This window comes from Acartia tonsa, chromosome 11 (genome assembly GCF_053477335.1).
Source record: "Acartia tonsa isolate MP-2025a chromosome 11, ASM5347733v1, whole genome shotgun sequence".
NCBI classification, from domain to species: Eukaryota; Metazoa; Arthropoda; class Copepoda; order Calanoida; family Acartiidae; genus Acartia; species Acartia tonsa.
Window position 1 is genome coordinate 9,001,285 of NC_137270.1, and position 21,237 is coordinate 9,022,521.

At 30.1% G+C, this 21,237-nt stretch overlaps 1 protein-coding gene across 4 annotated transcripts; it reads left to right on the forward strand.

The window, feature by feature from the left end:
- The first annotated feature begins 576 nt into the window (after positions 1-576).
- LOC145331002 (CD63 antigen-like) lies at positions 577-13,647 on the forward strand. Of its 4 annotated transcripts, none has more exons than XM_080175592.1 (16): positions 577-629; positions 2,755-2,880; positions 3,798-3,839; positions 4,367-4,441; positions 4,797-4,857; positions 5,650-5,747; positions 6,401-6,487; positions 6,995-7,073; positions 7,382-7,447; positions 9,838-9,889; positions 10,397-10,452; positions 11,065-11,172; positions 11,642-11,719; positions 12,068-12,108; positions 12,413-12,469; positions 12,907-13,647. In XM_080175592.1, coding segments are annotated over exons 1-16 (1,050 nt in total). In that variant the 5' UTR covers positions 577-606; the 3' UTR covers positions 12,908-13,647. The 4 variants fall into 4 exon arrangements, with proteins under 4 accessions (XP_080031718.1, XP_080031716.1, XP_080031717.1 ...); XM_080175590.1 differs by having other exon boundaries at positions 12,916-13,647; XM_080175591.1 differs by having other exon boundaries at positions 12,924-13,647.
- The last annotated feature ends 7,590 nt before the right edge of the window (positions 13,648-21,237 follow it).

Genomic DNA, 21,237 nt, shown 5'->3' on the forward strand with positions numbered 1-21,237 from the left:
CCTGAAACATTGAACAATAAATTGATGTGTATCCCAAATTAAGATAAACAAAATTATACCTATTGTAGATTCAAAAAATCGGTTGTAATATTTGGACACTGATAGTTTTAACCAGTCAATCATGACTTAAGTAAAAAAAATATATAATAGTCAAATTTAAAAGAATTTAAATTACACTGATTAACAATTACAAAATATAACTTCGCTTTTCTATGTTATTTTTTCCTTGTCAAAATCTCATGAATCATAGAGTGGCCTAATTTCAGTTTTGATTCAGTTCCAGTTTTATTCATCAGTAGTTAATGTGTATTTTTTTTCTCTCATTTTTTAACCTTTGTTATAGCAATATTAGGTGTTTTGTGAAAAGAAGATATATTTAATTTATTTTGCCTCCGAACTTGCCTCCATCTATAATTTAAAGTAGTAAAGACAAATTAATTTTTCCTTTAAATCTTAATAATTGTAAAAAATAAGATATCTGGCAGTAAATTAATTTTTGTTTGGTGAAAGGTAAGAGGCATGTTGGTTCATCTTCATTTTGGCAGAAAATTAGTTTTATATTCAATGTATAATTTTAAAAGTGTTTTGTAGATATAAATTTTGTTTATGAAAGAACATAGATTATATAGGTAATGTATTTTTTGTTTATTTATATTTTAATTTATTTTCATTAGTGTTACTAAATTTTTTTTAAAATTTAAAATTTAAAATATAGAGAGGAAACCACTGTTTAACTTTAACATCAGGTTTAATAACCTAGGATAACCCTTGGAAGAAAATTCCTCCTTTTTTGTCCAAACACTTGGGGTATAAGGTTAAGTAACACCCAAAAGACAACAAACTCTTTGATTGCAGGAACCTTTTCTGGCAATGAGTCATCTGTTTTTGGGCCAAGCGATGTTCCCTACCCTGTCTACCAATGTCGCGTATTTGTTTCTTATAGATAGGCAGACAGATAGGAGGACATTTTGTATTAGAGTAGCTTTGCTACTAACAACTAAATAATGATTCAAAATAAGTATATATTTATTAAATCATGGATTTGGATAAACAGTACAAAAGAATTTGCCAGCAACGCAGAGTGTACCAGTCATGGCACACAAACCTGGACAGGATGCTGGCAGGAATATTGTACACAGGGCACAAGAGATTTCCAAAGCGGGACACACATTATCTACTTCATTGCATACAGGCATCTTGGTAAATTCTCGTTCTGGAAACTCGGGAAGTTCAGGAAATTTGGGTATTCCGATTGGACGTTGGTTAACTGGTATTCTTAAGGGATTAGCTGGTTTAAAGTTACATTTATACTTGGCATAACATTTCTTAGCATCCTTAGTATAAATTCCCTCTTTAAAGCTTTCAATCAGTTTCTTGGTGTTGTCAAGACTATGGTCATGATCATAGACTTCATTAAACACATTGATAGATTCAACAACCACTCGATTAATTTTATCCTTACTGTGTTGAAATATTCCAGCTAGACAGTAGCGGTATAGAACACATGGAGTTACTGACTCAAGCAATGACTGATCAGCTAGAACAGCACTCATTTTATTTTTCTCTTCATCAGTCAGATCGAACATCTCGAGAATCTTTTCATCAGGAAGAGTGTTTCTCCACTTGTTTGGTATCTGGTTATGGCCAGGTTTAATGCCATACTTGGGTCTCTTCTTCAATGGCCAAACATTAATTGGAGCATAGGCATTGTTATTAGTCCAGTATTGTTTTACACTAGGGGGACCTCTAACATACTCTATTTTATTATCAAGTATGTCATCAGCTGCTGTTTGGTGACCATAACCGGTTTCAATGTCTTTCAAGTCAGGCTTTGGATCAGAGGACAAGTGAGCTTTGAGGATTGGAACTTGATTTTGTTCTGGTTCATTCACAGGTGGAAAATTGTTCCCAGTTTGCCCAATTGGTCTTGGATACATTTGTGAAAACCGGTGTCTATCTTCTTCTATTGCTGCTTTATCATGTTCAATGCTTTCTTCTATATTAGATGCTTCAAAATAATTATTTTTAGCTAAGATTGAAAAATCTAATATGCTTGCAAAAATTAAAATTAAAAGTCTTGACATTGTGGATTATAAATCATAAGATACACTTCAATGTATTTTACTTTACTGTCAAATAAAATGTTTAAATTTTGAGGATAAAGAGAAAAGATGTTTAAAAACTGTTCTGTTGAAAGAAAAACAATCTAGGCCATTTCTTGGTTTCATATTTCATTAGATGCATAATACTTAGTATAGAGAGAGAAGGAAGAAAGAGAGTCATTTGTTTTTTTAATTAGTTCTTGAATCTAATACTGTGTGAATATAAAATAGATTAATTGATACAATATAATTGTTATGAAATACAAACTAAAATATTTTGATTAGGTATAGATTTATTAATATTCAATTTGATTTAATTAGTTTAAAATTTAAACAAAATTGCAGCTTAGCAAATATCAAATTGAATAGAATTGGCTCATCACAAATCTGTTCAATAGAATGTTGTTTACTATATATGTAAGCCACAGGTTCGAACCCAGTTAGGAGCATTTAATAATTCATTCTTTTAATTATTTAGTTATTTCTGCCCTTATGGTCAAAAGTGATCCAACCCCCCCCCCCCCAAAAAAAAAAAAAAATATTCTCTAAAAGTTTAGCGGTTACCGAGATCTTAACCTTCAGACAGACATCTATCATTTTACTTTGTATTATAGATTTATTATTCTTGATAATGTTGTCATCCATGTTTCAGTGTAACCCTAAGCAAATGTGACAGAAATCTAAAGCCAAAGCCGCTCCTACATGAACAAGAACGTATAGATGCAGTGCAACGAGTAACAGACAACTCAAAAACTAGAGAAGCTACTCCATTTCTTAGGCACAGGATTCATAATTAGAGAATATTTGCAAAAATAAGTAGGGGGACAAAAAGTGTTTAAAAAAATCTTTGTGACGTCCTAAAAATGAAGATTATACATCTATTTTTAGTGGTTTTCTTTCCCACTTCTAAACTCATCTCCCTTGTTTTTAAGACGTCACGTGGCTGATGATTTTTAAAACAATTTGTCCCCCTAATAAAAAAATAGTCCAATCTATGTCTGGCAGGACAGATAAGTAAAGTCTTAGTCAAGTCACATTTTCTTTGTGTAAAGACGCATTGTAAGAATCTACACAGAAAATCAGTTGACAGGTATACTTGGCACTATAGAAGTTCCTGATTTCCAGTGCGTGGCCAAATAATCAACCTTTTATTTTAAATCTTAAAGAAAATTTTGTAGGAAATTTAGTTATAAATCTACCAAATTTCATATGATTTCTGAGATACGACAGAGGGTCAAGATGCCCCCCCCCCCCCCCCTCCCTCTAAATTTCCCCCTTTGTAACATAGAAATAAACATAAACTTTAACATAACGTACAGACAGTCTTTGTAAGCTATGGAGTAGCTTTGCTACTAAAAACAAAAGCATATAATTGTTATTTAAATGCAAACGCACGCATTATTTTCTCCTTTTATAGTTCTATTGTTTTGTAAACTTTTTTAGTTTTAATTATAAATAAACAAGGAAACAATGCTTTAAAACGATTTTTAAAAGATAAACATTGTATAAACAAATTTTAACTTTTTAAATAATATTAAGTGAATACCTAAGAACACAAATTTTAACGTTTCATATAACACAAACATTGAGACATTTAAATAGAATGAATCTAGTATTTTAAAAATCTTAAATACATCCTAGTATATAAAAGTGTTAAAGAAGTAAATGTTATTTTTTTCAATTATGAATAAAAAGTGGGGAGAGTAAAAGAAAAATTTTTGAACAACCAAAATCGAGGTAAAGATTTATATTCATTTGTCTGTTCATTAAGATCTTATAAACAACAACATACTAAAATTATAAGATTTTTGGATAAAGTATATTTATAGAGTCGCTGCTGTGATAAAAATAAGGATGGGAAGGAAGTACTTAAAAATCTTTGATGGTCATAAAACAGATTCGCAGTTATATATTGTGAGAACCAGTAATAGCAAAGCACAAAACTTTTAAGAAATATATTTATGTTTTTTAATAACGTTTTCTCTTCGTTAACTTAACAACTTTAGGGATCTTTATCGAATTGTGATTGGTTGGTTGATTTAGTTGAGTTTCCAATCGGTTTAACCAATAATTGTAACCTACAGTGTAATTTTGTGTATCATTATTGGGGATAAGCATAAATTTATCTGACATAGTCTTATCCCTTTAGATCCTTGCTGGATGCTCTTTTGTATGGGGTCTAAAAAAACTAATTGGTCCTATTAGAGAATTGTCTATCTAGACTTTCTATATTCTTTATGTAAAACCTTTTGTTAATTTTCTAGGATGACGTTTTTTGCTTCCATAGAATCTCGAAAACAAGCAGCTTTTGTTATCAATGGTATTCTGCTTATTTCAAGGTATCTATTTATTTATTTACATTATTTCTAATGTATTCTTTATCTATTAGTAGCGAATTTGCCCCCAGAGGCTTCTATGGGAACTTGGAAAATGTGGGATATGTCGACCCTCCAATCTAATTTTAGTTTTTGAAACATTTATTTTTTGTGGGGGGATCAAAACTGGAAGATTTCTCTTGGGAGGTTAAAGTTAACCTACACCAAAATATTTATAAACATCCCTTGAATTCACTACAAGCTTCACTGTAAAGGAGAACCTTATCGGTCCAGAAGTTGACGGATGGCTTTTGATCAGACACACACAAAGACAGACAGACAGACATTCTGTTAATGTTATGAGGATATATCTTTTTAGTTTGATATTGATTGGAACCGGAGCAAGTTTGATGGGATTCTACAGACTTCATTTGTTAAGTGTAAGGTTTTTAATAGATTCTACAATTTAAGCAGTTTGTATTTGTCTGTCTGTACAAATTCCTATTATTGTAATCTTTTTTTTTGTATCGCAACTTCTCTGTAATTAGGTAATATTCGTTTTTGACGCTATAAGATCAAAAATATAAATCTTGTGTTTTATTTGACAAGAAACAACATTAAAATGCAGCTTTTCTGACTACAATTATAATAAATTTGACTTCAATTGTGAGTGATTTTTAAAACCGAAGATTTTCTATAATTTTCTATAACTAGGGCAGGCCCGTACGTCCATAATGGGCAGCTCTTTTCGTTAATTTAAGTAGGTTAGAATTGTCCTATCAATTTCAAACTTTGCATGATGATTCCTTTAACGTTTAAAACATGCTGATTTTTTACTTTTTTGACAACAAACTTTTGTATGTTAAAACTATCCGATTCATCTGATTTTTTGAATACTGATTCAAATTACAACAAGGTACACTTTTATAATCGAGGCATCCCTATAATCAAGTCCTAAAAATGTAAGTATGTCCTTAAACAGTATCACCTGTTTAAGTAGTTTTGCAACAAATTTACTTACAATTTTGTTTTGACTTAGAGCTTCGCTTTTATGGATGTTGTCATTCTTGTTAAATAAAAACTTCATCTTTCCTCTTTTCATCTTTTTCTTTTTCAATTTCTATTCTCACATCTAATTCATTGGTAATTTTTAATTCTTAGCTATTTTTGAACATAATTGTCCTTTATTTAGAAATCATTTTAATGTCAAAATAGATAAATAAATTGTTTAGGTTTTAACAGTAGATTTTGTGATAGTACCTACAGTTTTAACAGGAGGTGGACTTTTTACCCTACTCATTTCTTTCTTTGGATTTGCCGCATTTTTGAAGTAAGACATTTTATCAATTGATACCTTTTGTTGTTAGGTAATAAAAAAGGTAAAGATAATGCCTTTGCTCATAATTAGGACTTCCAGACGAAAGTATGCAATCAAAGGGTTAATTGTCTGGTGTTACAATATTATAGATTAGCGGCTACGCCCCTAGAGGCCTCTAGAGGAGAGTCGAATTTTATAACCCAACTTATTATTTTAGATTTTAAAAGAAAATGTAAAAAAAATTTGGGAGAATTTTTTTTTTGGGGGGGGGGGGAAGCCCAAGTCGGTTCAGCGGTTAGCGAGATCCTTCTGTACAAACAAACAGACACAAAGACACAAGACAAACAGGCATCCTGTTACTTTAGTATAAGGACTAGCGGATACGCCCCTAATTTCTAGGACAACAAAGTATAAGCCAATCTTCTCTACAATCAAGTCCTAAAAATGTTAGTATAACCTTACGTATTCTGTATTTACGCAGTTTTGCAACAAATTTATATAACATTTTGTTTTGAATGTTCTTTTGTCCTACCATATGGATGTTTTCATCCTTGTTTAATTATATTACTAAACCTATTGTTATTTTCTAGATTTTATAGGTCACACACACACACACTTACACATCCTCCTTCTTTATCAAGTAGATTTATAAACGTTTTGTTTAGAGAAGAGACATGTTTCCTGTATACATATGCAAGTTTGGTTGGCCTGGATTTCTTGTTTCTCATAGGTGGCATTGCTTCTAGTGTTAGGTAGGAAATTTTTACTAGCAATTGCTACTCAACTAAAACCAGAACTGGGGATTATATTATGTCTTAGAGTGAACTAAAATTAAGTTTTTAGCCCGCGGTGACCAGTTATCCAATACTTGTGGCAATGTGCTATTATATTTTCAAAAGTATTTTTAATCATTGATTAACTGGAATTAATAACATTTATAAATAAAAAAAATATAATATTTTTCTTTTTTATTGTTGTATAATTGTTTGCTATACGTTTTTTTTATGAAAATCTTCAAGAGTCTTGGTTTTGTTGCTCTACTCATCGACTGATTTGTCCTAAATCTTTTATAACTAAAAGCAAATTTTTTACTCCACACTCAAGAGGGGTAAATGGGACAAACATTCTTAATTACCCATAAGACTTTAATTTATATAATAGCTTTAAATTATCCTTGGAGCTATCAGTTTGATATCACAACAGACAAACAAATAAACTGCTACTATAAAAAATTTAAATTTTTTTAAATTTTATTTTAGGCTATTGTTTGATATTCAAGTTGGGTTTCTCTATGCTGATGTTATGTCTGAATTAAAACTGTATGAAAGTGATTCTTGGGTAATTATCTACTTACAAGGATGACAACATCTATATAAAGTAAAGCACACAAAAAATCATAAAGGGAAGTATGGCCAAGGAGATCTAAATAGCACTTGCTAAATCAAGAGTATATTTATTGGAGAAAATATAATAAAACCTTTCTTGGATGCTTATTGGTATAGTGAATCTTCTCAGAAAAAATCAGCCTGCTATCTTGATTAGCAGCAAAGAAAATTACTTTTTCCAGATGTCATTACGGTCTGATGGACACACATTCTAAGTGAATTTTTGATGATGCTAGTTATTGTGTAATTTTGTTTCTTCAGGTTCAATATAAATGGGATACCCTACAGACTGAATTCACTTGTTGTGGAGCCTATGGATATACCCAGGTTAGTTATTAATTGTATTTTCTTCATTTTCCATCTGTTTCACAGTCTTTCTTTTCTGCTTATTCATTTTCATTTTCAACCTGTCTTTTTCTTGTCTATCTATTTTATCTACTTGTGTCTCAACCATGACACTTTGGTTAAGTGTGACTTCCGAATTTGCGGGAAGTTCTAGAGATCTTAATTATACGGACAAATCCCCCAACACCAGGAACCATCAAGTTTCAACAGCAGGTTTGAGTATAGATTTATTGATACTAACTATTTCAAAGTCCTGAAATTACAAAATCAATTAATACAAAATTCCAGTTTTTATAACCACGTAATATTATTTGCTTTTTAAAAATCTTTTTTTCTACGGTTAAGAATCTTTGGGTACTTTGGCTTTAAAGGAAAATTATTTGGTTTAATAGATCATTGTTAAATGCAAAAATAAAGGCACATAAAAATTACTAAAACATAATAATTGAATCATAATAAAGTTTCATGTTTAGCTGGCTAAAGCCTTTTAAACTTAATAAATTCGTCCTATACGCCATTCAATTTAAATAATATGAACAAAATCTACCTGAAGTTCTTATGGTTTAAAGCCCCTGGTATACTAGGGTTGTTCACGCACTATGAGACCAATGATAGGCCCAACTTTATTCTCCGAAATCTTCATCCACTCACATATCATTCAAAAGTAAAGAACGTGGACGCATCAAAACATAAACAATTCCATGCCGCGTCTCTTTAGAAAAGGAAAGTCAAACAAAGACGACATTTGTGCTGAATTTGAATTATGAATAAGGAATTAATTTTGATCTTGATAAACACAAAGCTTCCTCGAAAAGAGGTTAAGACACACCCCCCGTTTGAAAGTCAAATTAACTTCCTTAACGAGATTCAAGATTTTTTGCGATGAGCACTAGCAACATTTCTCACTAAACTCAACTCACCATAATCACATGAGAATGGCCACATCCCGAAAAACATGACAATTTTTGCTCCTAACTAAATGAAACCCCGTGAAATGCACACACAATATTATACTCCTCACTAGGACTCATATTACCTCACATTTTAGGATAGAAGGATGGGGATTGGTTTGTACCATACAATATTCCAGGCACATGACACTCACAAGATCACATACACAAATCCTAAAATGGACAATCCTATTAATCATGATGTTATAAATATAACAACTTATACTGGTTAATAATCATTTCATAATCAATAGGTAATAAATCATTATTAATAAATCAATAAGTACCTACGAAATCTGGTTGAAATGTAAACAAATAATGGTAAGAATAAATAACGAAATAAATCTTAGACAAGAAAATTAAGATTTATAGGTACTTAAAACTAAATTTGTTAAGCATCAAAAAGAGTAGTAAGAAAAAATTTTTCAAAATCCTTGGGCAGAAAGTTTTTCAAACTTAATGAATAAGAACTGTAACTATCTTAATCAACAATAAAACTTTTCAATACTTAGATAATAGCAAAATAATAATAATATCTTGTTAGAATTTCCATCGAAATTATGAAAAAAATACCAATTTTTCTTTATAAAAAAAAAATGAGAATTTAAATATGAATTTTCAATCATTCCTTGATCTGAATAAAATGTTTTACTTGATTGAAATTCATATGTAATTTTAAAGAAATCTGCTAAAAAAATACTTGATTTTTTTTTCTTAGAATAAATATCGAATCACGCAACCTCGACACCTTTATTCTTTTTTTTTGGTAAACTTTTCAGGTAAGTTTTATAATGAATTGTACTTTTGAAAAGAAATTAGACTCAATAAAAATAAATTTGAGCATATGAAATAGAATACAAATTAATCGCATTTCGCTTGATTCTTATTTTAGGCATAAAAATAGGCATATGAAAATGTGGCTTTTTTTTACTAAAAAAAAATGTTCTCAATTTTCATAAAATAAGAATCAATTATTAATCATAATTTTTAATAACCGCTTTTATTTAAATATCTGCGATAAAAATGAAGGTAAGGTTAATTTAAAATATGCATAGTTTATCTTAAATTAATTCTGTGATATTCATATAAATAATGATCAATATTTTAATAATAGCTTCCTCGAAAAGAGGTTAAGACAACTTGCCTATCTACTTGTCAATCTATTTGTCTATCTACTTGTCTATCTACTTGTCAATCTGCTTGTGTATCTACTTGTGTATCTACTTTTCTATCTACTTGATTATTTACTTGTGTATCTACTTGTCTAGCTACTTGTCTATCTATTTGAATATTTACTTGTCCATCATCTTGTCTATCTACTTGTTTATCTTCTTGTCTATCTACTTTTTTATCTATGTGTCTATCTACTTGTTTATATAATTGTTTTTCTATTTGTTTATATCAATTTGTTTATTATTTTAGGGTTACACAGATTGGAAAAAAAGAGAGTTAATTGGAACTTCATGGAATTCAGGTGAATAACACAATAGTATTCCTATTTTTGGTAGGACAGCTCCTTTTTGATAAGAATTATGGCTTAGTCCCATGAGAAATCAAAAAAAGTTGTGCCACAAATATGTCACAGTTGTATTTTTTTTTTTCAAAGAAAAGTTGTACTACTTGATGTAAAATCTTTTTAGTGGATAAATTTCACTCCACTCCCCAACAACATAGCTTAAAAACACCGAAGGATCAGAATCTATAATCCCTGAAGGTAGCTAAATTTTCATGATTTCATGATTGATTGTTAATTATAATTTGTAAGCTTTTGGGCGTAACGTTACAAAGTGTATCAAAAATCCGCCATGTGACGTCATTAAAATGAGGTAGATGAGAGGAGAAGTGGGAAAGAAAACCCCTAAAAAAGAGATGAATAATCCCTCATTTTTAAGACGTCACAAGGCTGATTTTTGAGACACTTTGTTAATTTAACTTTTGGGCTCATTTTTTCCTGAAATTTGTTATTCTTGGTTTTATTTAGTTCCTGATTCATGTTGTTTGACTTACTACCCTGGTTGCGGATCTAACTTATTCATGGTAAATTTATAAATCTTAGTTCAATATTTTCAATCTATTTTATTTGATAAAATGGTTGGATGGGTGTTTGTATTTGTGTGTGTCCTTTTAAACATTTAAAGAATTCAGATTTTTTTCTGTTTGTTTCCTATTATCCCCAAAATGGCTACTTGCGCCTTTTCACATTATAGTCAGGTTTTAAGCTTTCTAGAGTTAGCAAAATGAAAGTATCTATAGTATACTTTCACTATTATCTGCTGAATTATAAAATTTGAAATGGTTAATTTCGACAAAACCCAAATTGTGTGAAAATTGTGTCAAAAATGATCCATGTGACATAATAAAAATGAGGGATTATCCATCTCTGTTTAAAGGGTTTTCTTTTCCACTTCTCCTATCATCTCCCTCATTTTATTACGTCACGTGGATCATTTTTGACACAATTTGTGCATTGTCGTTAATTTCCAGAGATCTTGAAGGGTAATGCATTGGATGATTAATTCAAGCTTGTCTCCACAAATGATAAACAAAATTAACCCTTTTGTGGATGAACACTTGATTAAAGTACAGACAAACATATTGAAAAAAACTTTGGATAACTAAACTTTTTATTTTTTCTTAATTTGATTTTAGTATGACGACATTCGAGAAGTAATAACTAAAATCAACATCCATGGTTGCATTCCAATCATAAAGAGAAGGCTGAAAACTCATGTTAATTATATTCTCATGACTTTTGCAGTAAGTAAATTTTGATGGCGATATTTCTTTTTTTAAATTAGCAAAGTAACTCTATAATTTGCCAATAATGTCTGTGTGTTTGTCCTTTTATTCTGTAACACACAATTTTAGTTTTATCTCTTTCTTTCCCCCATAGAATACGTGAATTATTAACATGTTCAAAATTGTCGTCAATTTAGGTTGCTAATGTTGACCTCCCTTAAAGATCAGTTTGACCATGAAGTAAGAAGGGACGAGATTGGGTAAAGGGTTGTGTGGGAGGTTTGATTATTTTAGCCAGCTCCAAGTATCACTTTATTAGAGTACATTAAAATCTGCTGCAACATACAAGTAATAATATATCAATTCATCTAAAGGAACGGGTTAAAAAAACACATAGTAATTGTGTTATTTACTTTTTACATTTAAATGTTTAGCTGCTTCTGCTAAAATATCAAACATGTTATTAAAGTCAAATAAACTATTTCAGGGTGTTGGAGGTATCTTGGCCGTTCTTCAGCTTATGATAATAGTTCTAGCTTGCTGTTTAGCTACTAATTACACTCAGGTTTTTAGTTAGATACATTATACAGAGAAAAAAATATTGATACATATAATATATACAAAGATAGATACATACATAAACATAGATAAATGAAAAATATAGATAAATGTTATTAAAGGTAGTTATCACTTATATAGATTTATAGCAAAATATTTGGTACTTGCAGCATTACCCCTAGCCTCAAATGGCTCCGTAATCAAAGGGGAAAAGAAAGGGAGAAATCATTAAATATAAAAAAAATAACCTAAAACTATCCCAGATCCATTTGAACCTACTCTAAAGTGGTTTCGCTACTTATGGATGTTATAATCCTTGTTTTGATTGTCTTACTCTTAACTAATTTTTTTATAGGAGGATGAATTTAGCACGTATGACTATGATTCCAGATCAAGGTTAGTAGCCGGATCATCTCAAAAAACGCCTAACTTAAAAAAACGCTGATCCCAAAAATACGCATTTTTTCAAAAACGCCTATCATAATAGAAAAAAGCCTACTACATTTTTAAATTGAAGCCTTTTTTATATCTGGCAATGACAATAAATATCTCTATCCCCTACATTCTTACGTTGAAGGAATGTAGTTACCAATAATTGAGGACGACAGTAGGAGGAACCTAATTTGGCGAAAAAAATTATCCATGTCCTTATATCCAGGTATTATATATTCATCAAGGTAACCATATACTTCCATTGCAGGAGTGGAAGTATTTCAAAGAGATATCATCCTGGTCCCGGCACTGAAACTAATTTCTAGTTAGGAGACTATTTATAATCTTATTCTTGTTTTTATTTTCCAGTATGGCTTCGAAACCTATTAAATTCCGGTGATTAGAACCAGTTCTCAGCAACACTGAAAATCATGTATCGTTTCATATTATATCCAGTTTTCTACGAATATAAAACTGTTCAATTATAATATTAAAACCAGCTTTTCGGCATCTCAAGGATAACAAACCTGGTTTTAATCTAATAATTGTACATTTTTAACAACGCGGACAGCTGTTCATAATACGATTCGATAAATAACTATACCCCAATCCTCGCGATAAATCTTTTAGGATTAAAACCTCATAAACAAACAGACATCTCATACCATTAATGTAAATAAACACAGAAAAGACAGACATTTGAACATTATTACATTATATAAATTAAAGAAAAATGATTTTTATTTTTCTCTAAAAAATAAGATTAAAAAGTCGAACAGAGCCAACACAAGAAATACCAACACAAATATAATTATAGTTGTATTTACATCTCATTTCTAATATTTTTTTTTTCAAGCGAAGCTTTCCTATAACTAGAATCTGTACTTGTTAGATTAGGCATGTTCCTGTCACAATTAGGTAGATTGAGGAAACGTAGCAACTCTATAATCGATACCAGAAAGACCAAATATCCATTTAAAATTTGCTGCTTTTTATCTTTTTTGACAAAATTTTTTTGTTTGATATATTCATCCTATTCGTCTGATTTTTGGAACAATGATTTCTAGCAAAACAAGGTACAAATATATCTTAAGCGAAGCATCTCTATTATAAAGTCCTAAAATGGATATATGTCCTTATACAGAATCCAGTATCAATGCAATTTTGCAACAGGATCTCATAAAATTTTGTTTAAACTTTTATGGATGTTGTAATCCTAGTTTCATTTATTGTTTCCTTTTTAAAAACTTTCTATGTTTTCTATTTTTTATTTCTTGCAGATAATTTAAAAAGCTTTGTAAACAATCGTCCCTTTTAAAAAAAACATTTTTATGAAAAAAATTAATATATATTTTTAATATCAAGTGAAGGATAAAAATCCTATTTTAAGTAAAATAAAATGAATTAATATTATTGTTATAAAAATGCATATTTAGTATATTATAAATATTGTTTATTTTATTAATTTTTAGTATGTTTTGTAATAATATTTGATTAATTTTTTATTTTCTGTTTGTATTTTCTGCTAGATAATGTAGCGACTCTATAATCAATACCAGGAAGTTCGTTTGTCCATATTAAACATGATGATTTTTAGCTTTATTTAGAAACGATATAAATTTAAAAGCTTGTAATCTTCGAAATTAAATTGAGGTCTATAGGAATAATGAATATACATAAATATATTCATTATTACTTGGATTGTACACCAGATTATCATTTTCTCAAAGTGAAACACGATTTAGTCTAAAATAACGATTCCGCCTTAGACCCTTTTTTATCCCCTCCCCCTCCCCCCATTCTACTGGATGAACAGACCCTAAATGAGTTTTTAGTTTTTAATTTATTAATCGATTTTATCGAACAATAAAGAATGATATTTGAAATAAACGTAAAAATTGTTGGTCTAAAAATATTTCTTTTACGATGAAGATAAAGAGAAATATCGATTTTTTGTATATATTTGTATTCACAATACAAACATTTTTTAAATTACTTTTATGTCAGGAATAAGGTATAGCCAACAGGCATTGGACATTGAGCTGTTTATTATATTAGTCCCCAAAGTTTTATATGAACCATTTTTTTATTAAATATGGTTGGTTGGTTTATTAAGTTTAGTATCCAAACATTTCAACCACTAAATGTAATCTACATAAGGTGTAATTTTGTTTATTACTATTTGGAATATACATCAATTTATCGCCCAATGTATTATCCCTTTAGTCTCTGATTTATCCCTGTTGTCATTTTGTTTATTTTTTGATTAAATTACTTCAAACGAATTTTGATTTGTAAAGTATCAATAAAATCTCCATAACTACTCTCAAATAATAGGACAGTATTTTTTTGTACTGAACGTGGAACAATAAAGGCAGTTGAAATTTCCAGTGGATTAGCCCCCAGCCTCTAAAGGTTTTACATAAAGAGGGATCAATATATTTTATTATATTTCACAGAGTAGGGGGAACGCCTTGGCCAAAAAAAGGGTCGACTCATTACTATGCACAGTTAGGACTTCCAGACATAGATCGTGCCATTAAAGTGTTGGTTATCTGTGGGTGTTACTTAAACCTAGTATGTCGTCCAAGGGACGAGTAATTTAGTTCAATAAGAATATGTCACATTAATCTTTACTATAAAAGAAATGAATAAAGATCTAAGTAGCAAAGTGTACTTTTTGTCATCTTTTTTTTCTCTTTTAAAAAAATCTATTTATTAAATGTCAGTACTATAAAGAGTCTGAGAGAAAGTGATTCTTAAATTAATAATATAATATTTGTTTATTTACGGCTTAGCCCCTATAGCCTCTAATGGGAAGTCACCCTCATGTATCTTGAAGCTACATTTATAGAATTTTTATTAATACATATATTTACAAAAAATAGGGGGTCGGTTTTTTTATTATTAAGGGTTTCGGGTGTCCAACCCCCTCAGAAAATAGTTAATCCAACTGCAGGCCCAGTAGGTATATTTCCTGAAGAGTAGAGAGCAATCGGTTTAGCGGTTACCGAAATCTTAAGCTTTAGACGGACAGACGGACGGAGGGAGGGATAGACAGCGTTCTACTTTGAAATTATAAATATTCAACGAAATAATTCAAAAATAAACAATTATATCTTTTTTAATTGAGATAATCCTTACTAGATTTAAAACATTGTCTATAAAACTTTAAATAATATTTCTCTGTTTGTCTTGCCTAAAAAATCTGAAAAAACTTTTTCTCGTATTCATTCGAATCCGGTGGATAGGAACCGGTTCTCATCCATACGAAAAAACTATGTCTAGCATCGTATTATATCCAGCTTTCTACGAATATAAAAATGTACAATCATAAGATTAAAACCAGTTTTTTTAGCCGGTGCCTTCGGCACCTCGGGGCTAAAAAACTAGTTTTAATCTCATAATTGTATATTCTATATCCGCGGAAAGCCGTTTATAAACCGATGCGAGAAATAACTATTCCTGGCATAGCTAAAATGAAAGCTAAAAGAGCGTAGCAAGCCAGTAAGGAAGGGGACAATGTGCAGTTTATTACACAAGTCCCCCCCAGGTTGCTCTTAGTATAGGTAGATTTTTTTTTTTGTATTGTAAAAGTTATACAAAACATACAAAAGTACTATTGTATAAATTTTTTTAAAATTTTGTACAGTAAATTTTTTTTGGCAAAGTCACCTTGTACATGTTGTATCAATTTTGTATACAATAGTATATTTTCTGTTTTTTTTTATTAATTAGTATATTTTTTTTTGTATATGTTGTACACTTTTTTTTTATTTTTGTACTAATACCATTTTCCTGATTGTATATCTTGTATTCATTTTTTGTACAATAGTATTTATTTCAAAAATTTGGCAGAGTCCAAACATTTTTTACTTTACTGAATATTTTAATATGTATACTAAAGTAACAAAAATAATTAGGTTATAATTTGTGGATTTAAAACAGTTTTTTGTTTCATGCTTATTATATTAATTTTTTTATACAATAGTACAAAGTTTTGGAAATTTGGCTAAGTCCAAATTTTAGGACTTTGCCTAAAAATGAACATAGTATTTATTATATAATTTTTTTTGTATGATAGTATATTTCAAAAATATTTTCCAATATTCCAATATTTTGACTCTAACAAAATTTTAAAAATGTATACAATTGGACAACCAAAAACATACAATAACCTAAATTTTGATAAGTTCCAAAACTGAGGACTTAGGAAATATTTTTAAAAACATTTTTTGAACATAAAAAAAAATTTAGAATTTGACAAAAAAATTGTTTAATTCTACAATTTTAATTTTATTTTTGAGTACAAATTTTTTTTTAAGTAAAAAATTTTGGGACTTAGCCTGATAATTGAAAAAGTGTACAACATATACAAAAATTAAATATGTTACTATTAAACATAAAAGTACTATTGTAGACAAAATTGATACAACATGTACAAGAAAAAGATTAAGGGACTTAGCCAAAAAAAAGGACAGTACAAAATTACAAAAAATAATACAATAGTACTTTGGTATATTTTGTATAATTTTCATAATAAAAAAAAACTCTACCTGATATAGTTGAAATTTTTGTTGCTAGGTGTCTTTCACTTTTTAGAAATTTTTCATTTTTTTAAATTATTGTCTAACTCTACAATTTCAATTTTGTTTCTTGGTTTTTTCTAAGTACAAAAATGGACTGTACATAATTACAAAAAAATAATACAATAGTACTTATTATGTTTTGTATAATTTTCATAATACAAAAAAATTCTACCTATACTAAGAACAACCTGGAAAGACTCTTAATCTTATTATATAAAGTAGTAACGATTTTTTTGCCTAAAGCTTAAGATTACATAGACTACTGAACTGATTAAATTCTCCTTTTAAGGGAAGGTTCACATAGGTCCTGTGATGGTTTTATGTTATCTTATTTTTAGATTTAAGCCCCTAGATGGTAGAGGCTATTTTTATGTCGCCTTATTACACTAAAAGGGGGGCAGCTGCACATAGACGTCCAAGGGGGGGGGGTGGCAATGGGGTGATTACCCCCCCAAAATGAATTTGGGGGTCACCCCCAAAATTTTGGATTTTCAATTTTTACCCCCCCCCAAAAAAAAAAATACCTCTATAAAATAAAGATTACCCCCCCCCCAAAATTTGTATTTTTAAAATTTTACCCCCCCAAATAAAAAAGCTTGGACGCCCCTGCTGCAAGTGAATAATAACAAGGATGACAACAGCCATAAAAGCTAAGCTCTGAAACGGTAGGACAGACGAACATTAACCCTTGTAGAGTGTCAGAACTTTATTTACAAAATAGAAATATAAAAGTTTTGAAAAAATATATGTATATTTCTTGCAAAACTTATTAAAATACAGAATTCTGTTTAAGGACATACTGGCATTTTTAGGACTTGATTACATAATTGCTTTGCTTGAAATCTTGGTACCTTATTGTAATAGGAATCAGTACTCCAAAAATCATATCTATCCGATGATTATATAACATAAATATTTGTTGTTAAAAAAGTTAAAAATCACAATGTTTAAAATGGACATACGGACATTCTGGTAACGATTATAGAGTTGCTACGCTTTCTAAATCGTACCTCCGCAGGTATCATTTTGAAAAGTTTAAAATCAATAGCACTATTATAACTCGCCTAAATTAACATAAAAAGCTATCTGTTACGTACGGACGGACGTACGGACTGACGCTAAATATAGAAAAGCTTCTCTTTTAAAAAGATATACATAGAGAAATATAAAAGAAGAATTCTATTATATAAAGCAGTAAGGCTTTATGTTCTGAAACTTAAGATCTCAATAACTACTGATCAGGCTTTCTATTTCAGGTAAGCCTAATATTTGTCTTGTGATGGTTTTAGGCTATTTTATTTTAAGTCGTAGATTGGTTTTATGCTATTCTATTTTAAGTTTTGGGAAGGTTTTAGGCTTTTTCTCTCCCTTTAAATACAGAGCAACAAGATTCTAGGGGCGTAACTGCTAGTATTATATAATGGGTTATTATTAAATGGATTTTACACCAGATTATCATGTACTTTAATAAAGTGAAACTTGTAGCTGGCTAACAGAACAAACAAAGAACCCACTTTACCCCACCCCTCCCCTCCTACTGGAAGAACAAACTATCAAATAAATGATATTCAAGTTGTGAACCATCCAATGAAAATTCAATAAAAGTACCCAAACAATACTAAGACTTTGGGGACTAGTGTAAAAAACAGCCCAAAGTCCCCTCCCTCCCTGTGTATAAAATTGTGGCGAGCTGGCTTTTATTCACTTTTCAAAGCACATTTTAAATGAATTGTAACAATTTTCTACCTTATATAGTTAAAATTTTCGCCGCTAAATGTCTCTTACTTTTTAGAAAAACTTTATTTTTTTTTTTTTAAATATAGGGTTGTTTAAAAAAGCATTAAGTAAATCTTATTTAAATTTGTTTCCCTTTTAATTGTTTTTTTCAATATTTTGAAATATTTTGATTTTAATAGTTACAAAATTTAAACTATAGAGGTAAATCAATCAAATCTAGTCAAGAGTTAAGTCAAGTCATGATAGAGTTGAAAATAAAATTTTTCACCCTACTTCAAATTATGAAGTACTCCTATCATGCCAAAACAGAGTTAAACACATGGAAATATATCCCTTAATTCAATAATATTTTTTGAGGAAATATATTTCTGTTCAAACTGTCTGGATGGCATCACATAAAAATTACAAAATTGGTAGTACTTTTGGATAGAAATGTAAACAATTTGGGCTTACTTTTGCATCCCTTCGCACAATTTTTTATATGTCGTACGAAATTTGCAAGGGGTCCTAAATTTTTTCTTTTAAATTTGTCGTATACATTTTTTGTGCTTTGTACTAATTTTTATTCGTATTAATTTTTACCGCCTCGTACTAATTTTCTAACCCACTGGATCACGGCCGAAAAATGGTTTTCGTATATAATATATGTCTCTAGTACTAACAAAATTTCTCGTACCCTCGTAAGAATTATTGCATAACGATGGTATACTTTCGTAGAACCAACAAATTTTCTATACTATAGTATAACAAAATTGATACAATTTTAGAGTAAGACCATATATACTATTGTAAACAAAATGATATACGAAAAAAAAATTCCACCTATACGAATGATAACCTGGGCCTAGGTTTTTAATAACGTTTTCTTATTCGTTGACTTCACAATTTTGGGGACTTTTAAAAATTTTGATTGATTCATTCATTAATTTGAAAGTCCAAACGATTCAACCAATAAATGTAATCTACAGAAGAGGGATTTTGTCGGCCATTTTATTATCCATTTAGATCCCTGGTAGCAAGCAATGAACCTCATATTTAAAATAGATTGAAAATAAGGAGAAGATTTTTTGTTTGTTTGTTTATTACTTTAGAGAAGGATAGGTTAGGTTATATTGAATCCTTCGTAGCCCCGCAAGGTTATGACACTGCAGGTATAGGCCACTGCCCATTATAATTTTTTATTTTCTCAAATAAAATAGTTAGTTAAAATTCCATATGGTTTTCTTTTCCTGATTTTTAAAATATAAAATCCTAGCTTAATTTTTTTCTGATAGTTTTGGCCAGTTTTTCGTGATTTAATGATGTGTAGAATAATTGTTTAAAGTAGGGATATTCTTGATTTTAAATATTAAAATATTATTAAAAGGTTTCAACATAATTTTCAAAATATTGTGTTTGAAATTTACAAATAAAATCCTAAATTTGTTTATTTTCATAATTTTGCCTTTTTCTCTTATTTTAATTGTGTCGAAGATAGAGAACCCAAATTTTTGTTTCAGTATGGCCGTTGACAGGTATACCTGGCACCAGAAGTACAGGGTACCTGGAGCATCATGTTGACAGGTATACCTGACACCAGAAGTACAGGGTACCTAGAGCATCCTGTTGACAGGTATACCTGGCACCAGTAATACAGGGTACCTGGAGCATCCTGTTGACAGGTATACCTGGCACCAGAAATACAGGGTACCGGGAGCATCATGTTGACAGGTATACCTGGGACCAGAAGTACAGGGTACCGGGAGCATCATGTTGACAGGTATACCTGGCACCAGAAGTACAGGGTACCTGGATCATCCTGTTGACAGGTATACCTGGCACCAGAAATACAGGGTACCTGGAGCATCATGTTGACAGGTATACCTGGAACCAGAAGTACAGGGTACCTGGAGCATCCTGTTGACAGGTATACCTGGCACCAGAAGTACAGGGTACCTGGAGCATCCTGTTGACAGGTATACCTGGCACAGGAAGTACAGGGTACCTGGAGCATCTTGTTGACAGTTAAAACTGGCACAAGAAGTACGGGGTACCTGGAGCATCTTGTTCACAGGTATACCTAGGACCAGAAGAACAGGGTACCTGAAGCTTCTGCTAACAATAAATGGCTATTAAATCCAATTCTTTAAACAAAAATTAATAACAAAATGTTAATTTCATATACCACATATTTTCCTGTTTCGTACATATATATTTTGACCACCTATATCCTACAGTTCAACTGAAATGTATGTTGATAACTGCTATAAAGCTGGTTAATTAAAAAAGTTCATGCAATCATTTTCAAATTATGCACCTATTCCATATTTTATTTTTTAAGGTTTTCTACCGTAATCCTTATTTGTAACGCAAATAACTGCGCCACGGCCCTTTAGTTAATTTCAATTTCTTCTATTTTTACACCCCCCGGAATAGAATTAAAGAAATTTTCCACAATGTTAGCTTGGTCTAATTATACTTAAGAAATAAATTAGATTTATAGCTTCAATTAGTTAATTCAAAATGAAATGTAATGAGGGTTTGCCTGAAGACATTTAATTTTTGTGCATTTGATGAAAAAAGTTATTATTGAAGAAGCAAAGGGGTCCAATCTGAATAAGATGTATTTGTTAAAATATGAAAATAAAATACCATAAATATCATATTAGCTGTTATCAAATTTAGTAAACTTTTCAAACTCATATATATAACTCCTAATTTTAAACAAAAAAAATAATAACAAAATCAGTAGTATTAATTATTAATTTAATTTAGATGCTAAAAATGT